Source organism: Chrysemys picta, chromosome 7, assembly GCF_011386835.1.
Source record: "Chrysemys picta bellii isolate R12L10 chromosome 7, ASM1138683v2, whole genome shotgun sequence".
NCBI lineage: Eukaryota > Metazoa > Chordata > Testudines > Emydidae > Chrysemys > Chrysemys picta.
Window position 1 is genome coordinate 68,061,297 of NC_088797.1, and position 17,656 is coordinate 68,078,952.

Below are 17,656 nucleotides of genomic sequence, written 5' to 3' on the forward strand. Positions count from 1 at the left end.
AGATGGGTCTGGTGTAAGTTGAGACGAAAGATCCTGCAACATCAATTTGGTTTTAAAAAAATGAAGTGAGAAATATAGAGATGGAGTCTCACCAGAATCCTGGTGAAGTATTTTGAAATTTAGTTTGGTTTTATTGAATTGACCATAAAACTCCCAAATACCTGCCTAGGATCAAAGCTAGAAACCTAGTACAAGATTGATTAGCAAGTTTAATTTTTTGGATTTCCCTTTGCTATTTTTATCAATATTCAATATTTTTTGGTTGAACAGATTGTCAAGTACACAGTCTGGTTAGGAGGGGCGTTCAACATAAATTCGTGTTTAACTCAGTTTGTATCTGCTGTACAGAGCAGGAAACATCTGGATCTTGCACTACTTCAATTGCTGTCTAACACCAGATTGAGAAGACTTTTGTAGGGCTAGTTTCTCGTTAGTATTCATGAATTGACTTCCAAGTTTTTGGAAAATGATTTAAAATATCTGATAATTCTAAGCTGCCTGAATTACTTTAAATAAATGAAGGAGAAAGAGGCCAGGTCACCATCAGTAATTTGCTCCCAAATTCATTGAGCATAACCACCAATGCATCAGCAAGCAGACCTAAAATTTCAACTTCTCCTTTGTTCCTTTTTCCTCTTATTATTAGGATAAGCAATATATTTAATTTAGTGAAGACCATTAAAGCATGCTTAGAACAGAGAAGCGAAAAGTTTAAGTTGTTAAATGTTTTATTATGCATATTTACAAAAAACTGAAGCAGTAATTTGCTCCAATACAAAGCCCACCAAAATTACATCTTTAGAAAAATCTTTATACACAGCAACACAGTACAGTACTACAAGAATCTTCCATGCTACACTCAAGTATTTATCTGCAGCAAGGAGGAGTTTGTTATCCCTCAATTTGTGTCTTAGTCATATCCTTAAAATAATACCTCCCCCCGCCCCCCCCCCCCCCCCCCGAGACCAGAACTACTGGTCTGCAAGAGGGCCATCCAACTGAAGTATACAAGTTTACTCTGCAGGTTGCATTTTGCTACTGCTTTCCAAAAATATTTAAGAGTTGCTTGTAATGAGTTTAGAACCAATTTCTACACTAGTGATTTGCAGGCCTCCAAATTTGTCCTCTTTTTATCCTGCCTGAACCTACACTGGATATGCCTCAGTAGTTCACCCAAAAGCCACAGATTCACATTTTAGGGTAGCAATAACTTTTCATCTAGGTCTTTTCTTTTTTAATTCATCCACCTCCATGTACAGAAATCACTGCTTCATCTCAGACTCTACAGACAAAAGGGCTAATATTCTCTTAACACAGCATTGTATCTTTCCATTGGCCATGGAATGTAATAAAAATCACAGTGCACATGCACCCCATGCCAGATACCAAGTCACCTCTGGACACACCCAGGCAAGCAGCAGGTAGACACGGAGCTGGCTTCAGTTCATGACTGTACAATCTTAGCCTTAGAAGTTAAGGAGGCTGCTCTGAAGGCTATCATTTTCCTTTCCATCCTGACCCAAGTTATGACGGTATTTGAAGCAAATTTGCTGTGCCTGCTTCTAGGCAGTATTGCTTACCAAAGAAAAACAAAAACAAACAAAAAACAGTTCTTAAAAGTTAATTCCCCCCCATATCATCAGTGTACATTCAGGAATATTGTATTTATATTGAATGGTTTTAGTGTCTCTTCAGTCTGAAGATTACTCCAATGAGTTAAAGGTAAAGTAAAGGCATTGTTCTAACTCCAGTGGGTTAAAGGGTAAGAAAAGACATTATTCTAACTAGAATTAAGCAATTATATTTCAGTTCTTTCATTACCAAACATGAAAGATGACTTTTCTACTTCTACTTTACTCATTTTAAAAACAAAACAAAGTTCAAAGGAGCTTGGCTGACTTATGAGACATTTACAAAAATAAGGTTGCCACGTGCTTACAGTTTCAGCAATATAACATATGCTATACCATGAAAAAAGTTAGCTGTGTATCATCCATGTACACAAAAGCCTTCTCTCAACCTTTAATGCTAGCTTTGCTTCACATTTTGTAACCTCCATTAAATCCTCACTGGAACAGAATCTTTGGGGAGGAAAATACAGCATCAAATAATTTAGTATAAGGAGAGTTTATGGAAATAATAATAAAAAAGGCAGAGTTTCGTGCAGAAATTAGACAGCATTGTTTTCTATTAACAATGGCAATATTCAGTCACTCACATTACACAAACAAAATAGAAGTGAGTTGGTCTTCTGGTATATGCCTCCCAAAGTCTGGTTCTCTTATACTTTTACTAATACATACCTCTGCATTTGGGTGAGGAACAAGCTGGTGTGAATTGGGCATTCAATGCAACCTTCTAGTGTTCATTCTTCATCTTTAGGAACTGCAGATGTGACTTCTGCAGCTCCCATTGAAAGGCCATTTCCACATATACCCTGCCCATATTCACAGATCAGCGTGTTGAATAAATCTTTGTCAAATCTGAGCAGAGAAAATAGCTCAGTTGTACTGATAAAAAAGCAAACTAAAACCCTAGACAGCACTGCGAGAACATAGCAGGTACAATAACCTGCCACACTAAGAATCCTAATGGCTATTCACATACTACAAAGCATCAGATTTCTCAGATGTACACTGTATAACTTTTAACTTCATCTAGATCTTGTACTACAACCTCACATACAGTGCATGTGTCTTGTACATCCCTCCCTCATGTTCAGCTGCCCCCATTTTCCCAAGTTTAGATAGCGTAAACCCAGAGAACAGTTATTCAGTATAGATTTATTTTCCTGACTAGTCAGTGTTGCTACCAGGATTTTGCTTACAGGAAGTGTTCATGTCTACAGACCAACAGACCATGGATAATCACCTGCTCTTTGGAGGAAAAAAACCCTGATAAAAGTAGTACCTTCTACTATCCCACACTACAATCAACATCTACTGACAAACTATCATGTGCTACTTGAATTTGCTTTAGCCTTGTCATGAGAACACCTGAAACAATGTTACATCTCTTGTCAAGCTCAGTAATGCAGCGATAAACCATAAGGGAAAGATAGACCGCAGAGATGATTTTCAGGCAAAAAGGCAGTATATTTCTGCCACTATTTAATAATGTCTTACTTCAGCATTTTGCCAATCTCAATTAGTAGGTTCAGCACAAATGACACTGTCTCCTTGAGCAAAAAGCTCTTTTCTTGTAGACAAATTGCTTACACTGCTTTTTCATGTTGCATGGACCAATACATCTTGTAAAACCTAATAGCAATTATATTTCTTTTGTAAAGAAATTATTAGATTGAAAGCTTGCCTTCCTCTGGTATCCTAATGCTTTAGCATATAATTCTTAGCTGTAACCGCCTTATATGCACCTTTTGTAGTCATTTAACCAGTTCTACTAGTGATCCTCTAGTGACAGCAGTCCAAAAATGTCCACTTCTAAAGGCACCAATGTCATTGCACCTGTGCTTTGTATTCGAAACACCTCAACTCCCAACACCAAGAAGTTGAGTGTATCTGTCAGAAAATGGATGTTTTTATTTGTGATGACATAGGAAAAAGAAAGTCAATTCCTGTTACACCGCAACCACCACGCTTTGGGAGTATTTATTTTAAGTAATGTAACAATTCCTCCAGTTGTCTTCCAGCCAGTGTGTTGCATCTTTTAATATCTGTAGCATGGAAAATTCTTGCACATTAGCAACTAAGCATAGTCAACGGACATTCATTTTAAACCAATTTCTACTTCTCTGTATAGACCAGTATTCTCCTTTAAAAGTCTGTAGCAGCAACTAGTGAGCAACTGCCCAACTTCTTTGACAATATTTAATTTACCAAGTCACAGCTCAAACTTATTTTGAGATGAGTGTAGTAAAAACACTTTAGTTTAAGCTTTATACCATGTTCTTGCAAACTGGTGTTGCATAGCTCCTATTTGATAAGTGGAATATGAAATTCGTTATCAAAAATAAGGGGCCTCCTAGGAGGGGTTGACTCCTTGTCTGCTTTGTGCAGCAGTTTGAAGAGTCCTGTTCCAATGTTCATTGGAATTCCCATGATGATACACTCAGAAACACCTAGGAGAGAAAAAACCCACAGAGTTAAGTGACTAAAAGTTTCTAAAATTACTTGCACAGCAAAACCTTGTTAGAACCTTACATATAAAGCCAAACATGTCAAAAGCTCTCTCCACCAGACACAGTTAAGCAAGATGGTCATCACAACCAATAAATGTTTTTTCTTGTTTGCCAACCAACAGCAGTGAAGGAGCTTCAGTTATAAAAATGGATTTATAGCTTTGTTTGACACTGGAATTTACTGTGAACAAGGCACTGCCTATTGTTAAGTATGAACCCAACTGCTTGGAATTTATCCTGGATGTTGACCTGTCTACTGTTTGTCACAGCAGCAAGGCTTTTGTGCAGTCTGGTAAAGTTCTCTTAGGCTGACAGATTTTCAAGTGAAATGAAGTCTGGAGTTTCTCACCACTTCAGCTGTTCTGATTAATTTTTTTTTGCATTTTGATGACTCAGAAGTGCATGTGTTGAAAGTTATCAATGTTGCCATGGATTTAGCCTTCAAGTGAGCCCTAGTGCTTTTGATGTGTCAGTTAATATATGGTTTGGAAGTGAAGTCATAAATGCATGCAATACATGTGTACATGCACAAGGTTATTTCCTAACTTTTCAGCAATGTGCTGTATTACTGTGTTTTAGATATGTACTCCTAGAACACTGCTCTTCAATTACTATATATTCAAAGATTTCAACTACTACACATGAAAATAAAAAGCAGTGTTTTGTCTCTAATTGGATTGTTGGCTATTTGGAGCAGGGACTGTATTTTTGTTCTGCGTTTCTACAGCCTAGCACTACGGGATCATGGCTTATGACTGGGGACCCAACACACTACAATAATTCAAGTAATAATGAACAGCAATAACGTGTGCCCTTCAAACCAAAATGACGATGTACCTATATTTCCTACTCGTATGAACATGTGATTGTACACGGCTTGCCTGTAAGAAAAACTGCCAATACTACCTCTTTACATTTGGAAATAAGAAAATTTTTTCCATCCCATTTCCTTATTTGAACTAAACTGTTACAGGAAGAGGGCAGCATGAAAAGGTACTTAGTAAAATCTTGATTGAGGAAAAGGGAAACTCAGTCAGAGGGGACTTTGAGCAAACATTTTCTTTTCCATACCGTTCAGGATGGAGCAAGTTCACCATAGGACCCTCACTTTAACCGCAATCACAGCAAAGAAAACAATCATTAATAAAAGTCAATCACACGGTAGGCACAGATGGCTAGAAAAAGAGACAGCTCTTAAAATATGGACTAGCCATGCCAAGCTTTCAAAACTATCTCCATCTATTCACAAGCGTTTCTATCCACAAAGAAGTCAGTGGATTCAGCTCTATATTTTCAACACATCCCAAACGAAGCCTCTGTTATATTAGTATTTTTATATTTCAGTAGCACCCAGAAGCCCTAATGAGGGATAACGGCTCCACTATGCTAGGCTCTGAACGAACATGTAGTCAAGGTAACTAGAGTTGTAATGAAATCTGCCTGCCTCCCTTAGCTTAATTGAGTAGATAACTGTCTAAACTGAACTAAAATTGGATGGGGAAAGAGAATGGGGGAAAAAAAAAAACAGATTTCTAATCAGGTACAGAGTATGCATGAGAATTTAAAATTAAGGGATTTACAATCAAATGACAAAACTCAAATATTTAACTATCATGGTACTAGAAAACTGCATCAGCTCTTTTACATTTTAGTTTTAGTTATTTGTGCCTTTCATCCATTCAGTGGAATAAGAGAAAGCTGCAACTGATATTAGTTCAGTAACTTATAAGCCTAGAAATATGCATGTACATTTTGAAGGTGAACTAAAAAGCTTTTATCTGTTTGAACAATAGATCTCACTAAGATTTTATACCTTGTTTATCCCCATGGCCTTTGAGTGCCTAAGAGTTCAAGCCCCTTGGCCATCTGGGTTTTCTTGTTGCAATTGATGAAACCCATCATAATAATTCATTATTCAAAGTACCACAGATATGTACAGCACTTTAAAGTACAAACAAAAAGGGAGCCTAAAAAACAAAACAGGGAACTATTTTCCTTAATCCGCTTTAGGTCTTAGTAATGGTCAACAAAACTTGTAGAGTGAACACAAGAACACTGATCTTGCTAGGTAATTAAGGAGAGAAACTAATTTCCTGCTATTTCATTTAGGTAAGGGGGAAAAAAATCCCAAGGGACAAATTTAATCCCCAGCAGCACAGGCAGGGCTCTAACTGACACACATCTTTGGATGGGAACAGGAGGTGGCCCTAGGGTAGTGTCTGTCAGACTTCTGGGGTCAAGATGTTTTATCCAGCCCCACTGCTGAAGCTTTTAGCATATGACCTAGATTCATTTTAGTGTTTTGGGAGGCACACAGAAAGCTTTGGCAGGTGGGGAACATACACAAACCCACAAACGTGCACGCTTTAAGAGTATTTTGCAGATGAGTGAATACTGCATGCTACAGTCTAACCTACAATACCTACCACACACAGAATCCTTCTGCCCAAAGTAGGCAGCATCAAACAGATGGTCTGCAGTCTTTTCAAAAGAAGCCAGCATTAACACACTTTCCTTCATTTTTGCCAGCCCAAACCTAGTAATGCCCAGGACTTCACCCTAGATCAATGCAGAAACAAAAAGACAGTCATAGTTCCAAGGGTTTGGTTAAATTTATTGATCAAAATAAGTGGATATGACAAAATATATAGTTTATTTTAACAGTACTGAACAAAAGTCTACAGTCTGAAGTGTAGCCTCTGTTTTGCCGCTTCATGCTTAAGTCTTTTGAAGGTTAAGGCTTTGGTAGTAATGAAAGTTTAAATAAAACCAAAAAAACTTTTATTCATAGGCTGTAGGATCAGCTATAAAATTGCTTGAAACTTTATGATGCCAAGGAAATTGGAAAAGGTGCGAATCAAAAAAGGCATATAGATGACAGAAAAATGTTCAACTACTAATCAACCACTTCAAAACAAAACAAACCCCATCTTTGTGGAGGCTGCTATAAAGAACTTAGTGGAGACTGTCAGTTATTGTTGGCCAATAAATCTGACTCCAAGTGTAAAATGACTGGATAATGCAAATCCTCCATTTTAGTCACCTTAGAAAATCCACTTGAATTTAAACATATTAGATCTAATCCTGTTTCTAACTCACGTTTCTACAGAGCACCTTGCTCATAATGGAGCTAGTACAGTTCTGATACATGGGACAGAAGTGTAAGGGAAAGAAGTAGATTCTGGAAACCTGACAAGCTTACTATAACTGTACTCTGTGCCCCTTCTCCAATGAAATGGAAAGTGGGGCTGTGGGCTTGCTGCAGACAAAATTTTGGAAAGGTGCCACAACCAGTACAGAAGCTGTTGCAGTCCCAAAGGTGCAACAGTAACTGCCCTGCAGCTTCGGGAAACAAGGAAAAGCTACAATTCCTTAGCCACTTTCCCAGAGGGCAAAGTTCCCCTGCGTTAAACTCCTGTACTCTAGCTTGACACATAAGAAAGGATTTGCTCCATTATGTACATTAACACAAATACAGCTAGGTTATAGTCAACATACATTATCATGGATGTGGATAGCTATTTTCCTTCCCTGAGGAGTACTGACATTGCATCAAAATGGCCAGTGCTGTAACCCTAGTCCATACTCCATTATGTAATCTGCTTCCATTTGCAAGGACGCTGCCCTGCCCTCTGCTATGAAGAGCAGCTGTTGTGCTTTCAAATATTTGAACAGATATGCACAGCGGTGTACATGCTTGGGTGCCCACACCAACCCTATGCTCTTTATTGTAACATGCCAATGAGTTGACCTCCAAGGTGAAATAAAGACACCCATAACTTCTAAATGAAGCTCTTCAAACAGACTGCTGTTCTCAAATTATGGATTAAGTCACCATTCAAGTTTGACATATCAACTCAGTCACAGGGATTAATTAGTATGATTAGCAGTTACTTCAGTATATAGCCTATTAATACTCCTCAGCTGAAAGCTCTTCTATTGCCTCTATAAAGATAGTTTGGATAAAGAGACCAAAAAGAACGCAGCACAAACCTTGTATGTCATCAGATCTGATAACAGCATAACATGCCTCCTGTCAATGCTCATACCATGGTTTACCATAGTGTACTGAATCTCATTGATAATGGTTGTTCGAGCAGCTTCAATCCCTAGTGTTTTCTCTACCTAGGAGAGAGATCATGTTGAATAAATGAAGAAGTGAAGTGCTTGGAGTGCTGAAACATTTCTTTGCTTGCACATGGGACTGAAGATTTTCTTAGTGATCTAACTAGAAAAATCTGAAGTGATTTTCCTGGGATGCACATTCTACCAACCCCACCACCCTTTTTTTAAAAAAACACAACCTGAATTAATAAAAACATTTGCTCATTAAAAGTAATTGAAGTTGGCAGCTGAATTAGCCTTTTATGATAATACACACACTGACAGGTTACTTGTGAAAGTAGAAGTGATCAGTGGTAAATTGCATTAACTATCTGTAAATGAGCATAAGTAGGAATCAAGATGCAGCCAGAAGTAGTGCTAAGACACACTTGAGCATTACCTCATAAGTGTTGTTAGAAGTTGTCTTAGTTCCTTTGACTCCATGGGTGGCCATGACAGCTCGTAGGTTATCACCTTCCACCAGAAGTTTGTATTTCTCCTTGCCACTCTGCTCATCAATGTGAATGACCGCTCGAGACACCTCTGGGATACCTTGCACTACAATCTTTTCAAAATAAGAAGTTGTATAAACTCAACTTGTCCTATCCATGCAGCTTTAAATAGACAACGTGAGAACACTTACATTTAAGGCTTTAAATCAGTCCTCAAAGCTATCTTAAAAACTCCACTTTTATACAGTGGCCTGAACATTAAAATAAGTATTAGTGTCTGATTTCTATTATGTGTTGAATGCTCCAGAGAGACATGTAAGAGGGGCATTCAGCACATTACTGTTGTATAACTAGTCTTCTCTGTCCCCACATCTAGGGGGTCCAGAAAATCAGATGTACTACAGACCTCTGCCTCTTTCTCTGTATGACACTCAGCATGCACCCTGTCAGTTACAGGTTTTTGTTTGCAACTATGTTTAAATCTAAACTAGACATGATCCTCACACAAGCTTAGCAATGCACTTGACAGATTTTATTATGGGCTCCTTTCAAAACCTGCCGTATTTTTAAGTGGTAGAAAATTTGGTACTCAAATAGCACTTTCCATCTTCAAAATGTCTTATGAAGAAACATACTTCGTAAGAATGTTGTAAGAAAAATATTACAATCTCCATTTTACGTAGGGGGAGAGACACAGGAAATGTTAAGGCTGAAACAAGAGCCAGCAGCATTGCTGGCATTAGAACCGAGGAGTTCTGGACTCAGACAACTAGACCATATTGACACTCAATACAATCTAGAAACAAGTATTTCCCACATACAAATTGAAGCAGTTACCAATTGCAAAAGGAAGAGATTCTACTTACCTTTGGTAGCTCTTCTTTCAGGGATTGCAAGACATAATACATTGAACTCTTACTATTCTCACGAGGGGTCACACAGACAACTGCCTCTCCATGAACGGCAACATCCCCAGGCTTCACTCTTAGCTTAGATGTGCAGATAGAATATCGCACAGTCTCTGCATTCACCTGTGACGAAATGATTCCTTGAATATTAAAATATGTCCTTTAACCATTTTAAATCTTTCAGCCATGCAGAAATCAGATTTCTGCTCCACTAATTAACCAGGATACTATCACAGCTGGATGGGGCTAACAAATGGAATGCTTGCAGATTATCACAAAATAGCTCTCGGAGTGAAATGTGCCCCTCTGCAGATGGTCCACACAGGCCCAGATGCCACTTCAGTCTCACTGGAGTGTTCTATAAGGGTGAACTTTTATTGAATATGACACAGAACTAAACTATTTGCCGTGTTATTGCAGTTGTGTCAGTCCCAGGATATTAGACACACAAGGTGGGTGAATAATAAAGAGATATTACTGTAATGCCAGTAAACCAAGTGCCAGAGCTGGCATTAGCTAAGAACTGACAAACTCATAGTTGGAAACCAAACCAGCTCACCTATATGTTAGTTTTGTTCAAAATAGGTATTAGTCTTATCAGAATATATTTAGTGTTTAGATTAGATGAAATGCTTGCAAGTTGCTGCATACATTAATCTCACTTGCAATGCCTGTACCACATGCTATAAGGAAATATGTAAGCATTGCTTTATAACTTTGAAAATGTTTGCTCTGAACTTGTGAACCCAGGCACGGAAATCATCTCCCACACCCAGTAAGGAGGCCTATCAAGATTAAACGGGCCATTAAGAATCATCATAGTACAAAGGATTCGTGAATGGCCCTATCAAGACCTTGGAAATGCTAGGTACAAGGGGGTTTGTCTCATGAACTGGAAGGCCAAATGTAAGAGATAAAACAGGGTCACATGAAAATTTGTCATCTCTTTGCTGTTTTAACTCACAGGGGCAGAGACATTAAACAGAGGCAGAGATCCCCAGGGGTAACCCCTGGGTCCAGCCTGAAAGACATTTTGAATTGACAGATTACCACATCTCTGTCATCTTTATGAATCACGTTTAGGAACTCATTTGTGTAGGTTTGCTTGCTTTAACTTGTAAACAACTTTTATTTATTTTTCCTAGTTAACAAACCTTTAGATAGTGATAAATGGTCATGTACACCAAAAATCTCACACTGTTCAGGTTGCTTCCAATCGCAAGAGAGCACAGATCTTACACAAAAGACAGCACCTGTAGCCCGTCATGTAACAAACTAAGTCCAGCTTGTAAAATCTAATTATAGAGCACACCGCCAGACCGTGTTGTCTGCCCTGTTTTCGACGCTCACAAACGTGAGCTACTCCAGACAGCATGACAACTACCTCACCCACCTTGTCTCACAGAACTCAATTTGCCACATAGCATAACAGCCATTCACCTCAGAAGATCTGTTCCTAGCGAAAGGCTCAAGAGAAAAATAAATTTTAGCAATGGTCTACTTACAAGATGACCATAATTCTGTGCAACTTAGTTGTTCTTTGAATAAATCCTGAAGTTAAATAGGTCAGGAAACCTGAACACTGCCTGCCTGTGCTATTCCCAGCTCTAGGCAATGCTCTGAAATGCCAACTTTGAGTACTAAACCTTATATGGACATCTTGTGGATGGCACTTTCCATTTGCTCTTTAACTAGCTTGTTTCATTGACATCTCTGAAAAGGGCATCAACTGGTGTGGAGGAAGGGACCACTGCTTGTTCTGGTTTTCCAAGTAGTACAGTGAACAAGATCTGGAAAACTCACCTCTAGTCTCAGCAGTCTAATCCGCTCCAGAGAGAGCTTGACCAGTATAAAGCAATCATCAGGAAGAAACACTTCTTCGATGTACTCTGAAATCTGTAAGTTACAGATCCAGATGGAATAGTTAGAATCTCTCCAAGAATGGTTACTGTCCACTACAAAAAGTCTGCAACAATACAGACTAGAGTTTTTAAATTTAATGTAGTACCAACAATGAAGATTTTCCTACCTCTCCTAATAGAGTTTTCTCAATTCTTCCCTTAACCAGACGGGCAAAATCAGAATCATCATCCTTGTCCAAGTGTGCTGTGATAATAGGTGTGCTACACAGAATAAGACACAGCAATAAAATTTACTAGCTAGATTATAGAACAGCAGCTTTCTGTTGTATCCTAGCTTCTGTGGTCTGTCTCGACTACCATCCACTATAGGGACAAATAGGACAGGCTGTAAAAGAGACTGCTGCTTGCTAGGAAATAATAGTACCCAAAATTGACACAATGTCTAAGAAAATTATTCTTTAAATATCTCAAGCTTGAAGGAATAAGACAGTTATTGGAATTCATACTCCAACGTATACATACTCTAAGAGGTTAGAGTATGTTTTTATGGCTTAGTCTACTGTAGCAGTGCTTAACTATGGCTCCAGGCGCACATCAGAAATATACAAGTGTTTTAACTACTGCTCGAGCTAGACCCATCTGATGTAGACTAATCTCTTGACAGTCTGTAGTCTGTAAGTGAATGTTTCAAAGGCAATGAACACCTAACTTTGTGTTTGGGCCACTAGAAAAGTCATTATTTGGATGGACTGAAATATGAGATTTTCTGCCAATTAAGATACACATTTGATGAGTAACCTGGTTCATCTTGTTTAGATATTTGACAGGGTAAGCCTCGCATATTCCTGCAAGACAGATCCTACTTTGGGCTGCAGGTTAATCACTTTTCACTAAAGCAGAGGAATAAAGAAGGTTTCAGTACCTGATTGCTTTGGAGGCATTAATAATTTCTTTGATTCTAGGAACACCCAGAGTGATGTTCATCGAGGCAACACCAGCAAAGTGGAAAGTTTTCAGAGTCATCTGTGTGCCAGGCTCACCAATACTCTGAGCACACAGAGCTCCTACTGCAGAGCCCGGCTCCATCTGTGCCCTGAGAAGAAAGTCAGGGGTTAAAAAAACCAAACAAACCTCAAATCAAAAACACAGGATAAAACAAATTGCTCATTAAGACACTAAATCTAGGCTGAGCAAAGATAAGCATTATTCCAGGAGTGCTAATAAGAGTTTTTAAACTGTATTTTCTTCGCCAGAGCTGGCAGGAAAAGAGACAAACACCAATTTCATGCAATGTGAACGACTGCCAGGGGCATAGAGAAATTCCGCTGCCCCAGTTATAAAAAACATTCCAAAACTGGTCAGGTCAACTAAAAGAAGTTCATCTTCTTCTGAAGTATTAGGTACTGGCCATTGCTAGATCCAGAATCATCATCAGATGGACCAACACACTGGCAATTCCCATATTCCAAATACAAATTCTCCATTATGGAATTGTTCTTGATGGGTTGACAAAGTTAGAAGATTAGACTTATCTAAGGTGACCCATGATACAGAACTTTTTCCTCTTGAAAAGCCAAAAAAAAAAAAAAAAAAGCCGCTATAATGTATTGAAATCCAATTTCTGAGAGGGAAAGCCTCTGAGAATAAAATCAGATCATGTTATTGCTTTATTATAGCATCAATGCATCAGCTATTCAAACAGATAACAGCAACAGCACAGGAAGTGAAGTATGCCACCATATGCAACATGAAGCTACAAAGGAGAAGAGAGGTTTTGATGAGAAGTTACATTTTAAACTGCAGTTTTGTCAGGACATTGGAATTAACACTTCTATTTTTGCAAAGAGTGAAATGGGATCAGCACTCCAGGAGCACATTTTCCCCCAACACCAAACTCAAGAGAGAATGCCACCTGCTAAATCAGCAGTGCAACCTTCAGCGTCGCCCTGGGTCTTCCTTGGAGAATACCCTTCCCAATACAAACCAGGGCTTACAGTGGTTAGCCTGTGAGATTTGATGCAATCAACAACGAGGCTGTATGGCGGCAAACAATAGTTATTTAAATTAGGGCTTGTCTACACTCAAAACTTACATCGGTATAGCTACGTCTCTCTCTGACTGAGAGAGTACCCTCGGTCCTGGTAGGAGTTCTCTCCTGCTTAAACTACAATGTAACTAAGCAAAGAAATGTGTCATAGCAACTAAGTCCCTTCCAAAATTATACCATTGTGATAAATCACAAAAAGATTACACTACATCAAAACCTTAATTAAAACCAGAATTTACTAGTATAAGTTGACCACCATCCAAGGCTATACAAACAGGTTAACACCAAAAAGAGAGCCGTGGAACACGTAACATATGCTTTGCACCGAAGAACATTACCCACGTGAGCATAAGCTAAGTAATCACAGCAAAGAAAACCAACATGCCAGTTAATTAACAAGTCTGCTGTAAATGATCTTCTACATAAACCTAGTGCTTCTAGAACAGTGGTTTTCAACCTGGGGGTCTGCAGACTATATCTAAGATTTCCAAAGAGGTCTGCACCTCCATTTGAAATTTTTTAGGGATTAGGAAATGAAAAAAGGTTGAAAACCACTGTTCTAGACGCATTAAGCCACAGCAGAAATAGGTTTAGCAAATAACCAATGCATTGAGTGCATGTAGGAGACCAGAGGATAGCTGTCACCCTCATTTATATCCCAATGAACGAATCCCAAGTCATTATGAACCTTCTCTGTACATACGAATTAACTCACGATGAACAGAGAGAAGAGCCTCCAGACTATCAGTGTTTTCTTATAGTACAGAAGCTCTCCCCCAGAAATGAGTGTCAGATTCAGGACCAATGTTGTGCAAAACTAAAGATAATGATTGTCTACAGTCTGTTTATAGATCAAGATTAACAGTCAAGGTTGTAATGGCCTTCAAATTGACATAACTTTAACACTATCCTAACACTAAGGCCATGTCTATACTACCTCTTGTCAGTATAACTTATGTTGCTCAGGGGTCTGGAAAAAACCCACACCTCTGAGCGACATAAATTACACCAACAGAAGAGACAGAAGGCACTATTGTAGCAACAATTACATTCTCAGATTTAAGTCAATCAGTTACAAGCCCTACCCCTAACTTGTATAAGTAGTGGTGAACATTGAATTGATATAAGCCAATTAGAAGAAAACAAGTACTGAAACTTGTACCTCATGTATTTGTCCCTACAGGTCTCTAGAAACTTCTCTAGCTGCGTTGGGGTAATTCGATCCAATTGGTACAAGACACGTGGCTGAAGAGACAAAGAGACAGAAATGTTAGAAATCCAGTGGGTTATGGAGCTTTACTGTACGTACATTTGTTGTTACCCCTCTGAAGGCAGTTACCTCTGTTGTGCCATTGTCGTTAATACCATACTTGTCCCTGGTTTTCTTGATCTTTTCAGAAACGCTTTTGATGAATTTTTTAATCTCCTGGAATTAAAAAAAAAAAAAAATTATGAAATAGATGAGTCTCGTACTCCAGCCCTACTATGGTAAATGCTATTGGTTACATATCTGAAAGAACCTTTTTACAATACTAAATCAGAAATGCACACTACGAGAAGGAAGACAGCAAAACCAAGGCACACAGTATGTGGGTACCACAAACCAAATTCACCCTTGACGTAACGAAAAAAATCAACAGCGGTACGTCAGGAATTTATACCAATACATATAAAGTATCCCTCCTCAGCATTCTCCTAGAAACTGACAAAGATTTTCCACTTTGGAGGATCTCTGTGCTTCCCACTTACCCCTTTTTCTCCTGCTCCCCAACTGTTGTGTTTTAGTTATGCAATGCCAATATTAGTGACAGGCTCGGCCCAGCAATATTTTAAAAGTTAATGATTCCTGCAGAGTTAAGTTCTCTATTTACATACAAACAGGATCAGTATAAGCAGTAACAAGGCAACCTTTTGTAAACTCTGCTACCGTGTCAATGTACTTCAACAGTGACTTGGAAGAACTATTTCTACAGCTGAGGACAATTCAGTTTTCAGAGTCCATTCAAATCCTCTCTGCGGAGGCAGCCAATTGTTCTGGTGACTGACTGTGTGATGTGGACACTTATCCACTAGGTCAGGGGTAGGCAACCTATGGCATGTGTGCCAAAAGGCAGCACGCGAGCTGATTTTCAGTGGCACTCATACTGCCTGGGTCCTGGCCAGCGGTCCGGGGGGCTCTGCATTTTAATTGAATTTTAAATGAAGCTTCTTAAACATTTTAAAAACCTTATTTACTTTACATACAATAGTTTAGTTATATACACTATAGACTTATAGAAAGAGACCTTCTAAAAAGGTTAAAATGTATTTCTGGCATGTGAAAACTTAAATTAGAGTGAATAAATGAAGACTCGGCACATCACTTCTGAAAGGTTGCTGACCCCTGCACTAGGTACTGCACTAATCCCACCTACTCTGAGGTGACCAAACAATCTGCAGAACCATCCAATATCCTCAGTAATTGGGCATTTAAAGTTACTCCATCCACTAAATAAATATCAGGAATAACCTTTCTAGCCATTTCCTATCCACAGCACCCACCATTAATAATACACTGTCAACAGAGTATAATCTGTCACAGCAGACTCTGCAGGTTAACTCCAAGATGTGGATGTTTTGCTCAACATTCAAGGCATTTTTAGTTTAACAGTCCACTACTGTAAATCAGAATTTGCAGACCAGGTCAAAATGGAAGAGTTAGATAATAAAAGTATGCCACAGGAATTGGTGCTTCACTTTATCCCCATTTAGAAGATTACAAATGTAATAAGTTATTTCTGCCTATTTTCACCTTGCGATATACTTTTCTTCCTTTAATCATGTTCACTGAAAAGTTTACTTTTCTCTTTTACAGATCCTTCCACCAGACCATCTCAAACCTCAAGCTTTTATTACTCCTTAACAGCTAAGTATTAAATAACCACATGGTAAGTAAGCATCATCTCCCTACTACAGATGAGCAAATGGAAAGGGAGGTTAAATGATTTGGTAAGATTACACAGGAAGCAGTACTTCCAACTCTAAGATACCAAAAATCATGAGATGGTTAAAAGCCATACAACTTTGTGAACTTTGAGCCACATTTCAATTGCTAGTCTAACCATGAGGGCTAGAAATTTACTTTTTAAAAAAATGAGAGCCTAGATTTTTACCTAATAACATGCCTCCCAGAGCTGGGCTTTTTGGAAATAAATCAAACATTCTAAGACTTGCAATGAAATAGCAAGAGTTAGCAACAGTGAGAATCTTTGACAGAGATAGGATAGGACCCAGACAAGCAAACTCATTTACTAACAGACAATGTGTTTGCTTTAACTGTTCCTGAATACCTAAACAACTTTCAAAACAAGCAATTGGAATGCTTCCGTATACAGGCTTCTGAGCTGCAAATCCTAGGTGATCAAACTGGAGAAGTGGTCTGAACTCAACAAGATGAAATTCAATATGAGAAGTGCAAAGTACTTCATTTAGGAAGGGGGAAAAAATCAAATGGGGAATAACTGATTTGGAGATAACACTACTGTAAAGGATCTGGCTGCTACAGTGGATCACAAATTGAATGTGAACCAACAATATGATGCAGCTGTGAAAAATGCCAATATCACTCTGGGGCGTATATTAACAGGAGCATCGTATGTCGACATAGGAGGTAACTGTTCTACTCTATTCACCGCTGAGGAAGCCTCAGTTGGATACTATGTCCAGTTTTAGGTGCCACACTTTAGGACAGATGTGGACAAACTGGAGAGAGTCCAAAGGACAGCAACAAAAATGATAAAAGGCTTAGAAAACCTGACCTATGAGGAAAGGTGAAAAGAACTAGGCATATGTAGTTTTGAGAAAAGAAGATGGGGAGCGGGCGGGAAAAAGAGAGAAAACATGATAACAGTCTTCAAAAACGTTAAGGACCATTATAAAGAGGACGGTGATGAACTGTCCACTGAAGGTAGGAGAAGTACATCTCTACCCTGATATAACGTGACCCGATATAACACGAATTTGGATATAAACGCAGTAAAGCTGTGCTCTGGGGCAGTGTGTGTGTGTGTGTGTGGGGGGGGGGAGGCTGCGCACGCTGGCGGATCAAAGCAAGTTCGATATAACGCGGTTTCACCTATAACATGGTAAGATTTTTTGGCTCCCGA

The 17,656-nt window shown here is 38.8% G+C and overlaps 1 protein-coding gene across 1 annotated transcript in view; it reads right to left on the reverse strand.

Annotated features, from left to right (window-relative positions):
* Nucleotides 1–710: 710 nt before the first annotated feature.
* The window catches only part of POLR3A (RNA polymerase III subunit A), a 53,215-nt gene continuing 36,269 nt past the window's right edge, over nucleotides 711–17,656 (reverse strand). The window contains exons 22-31 of the mRNA XM_005285741.5: nucleotides 14,851–14,937; nucleotides 14,674–14,756; nucleotides 12,387–12,557; nucleotides 11,632–11,725; nucleotides 11,406–11,498; nucleotides 9,561–9,725; nucleotides 8,643–8,807; nucleotides 8,132–8,263; nucleotides 6,565–6,697; nucleotides 711–4,078 (exon numbers count right to left, since the gene is read on the reverse strand). Coding sequence (XP_005285798.2) covers nucleotides 3,933–4,078; nucleotides 6,565–6,697; nucleotides 8,132–8,263; nucleotides 8,643–8,807; nucleotides 9,561–9,725; nucleotides 11,406–11,498; nucleotides 11,632–11,725; nucleotides 12,387–12,557; nucleotides 14,674–14,756; nucleotides 14,851–14,937 — 1,269 coding nt within the window. The 3' untranslated portion in view covers nucleotides 711–3,932. The remainder of the gene's footprint in view (nucleotides 4,079–6,564; nucleotides 6,698–8,131; nucleotides 8,264–8,642; nucleotides 8,808–9,560; nucleotides 9,726–11,405; nucleotides 11,499–11,631; nucleotides 11,726–12,386; nucleotides 12,558–14,673; nucleotides 14,757–14,850; nucleotides 14,938–17,656) is intronic.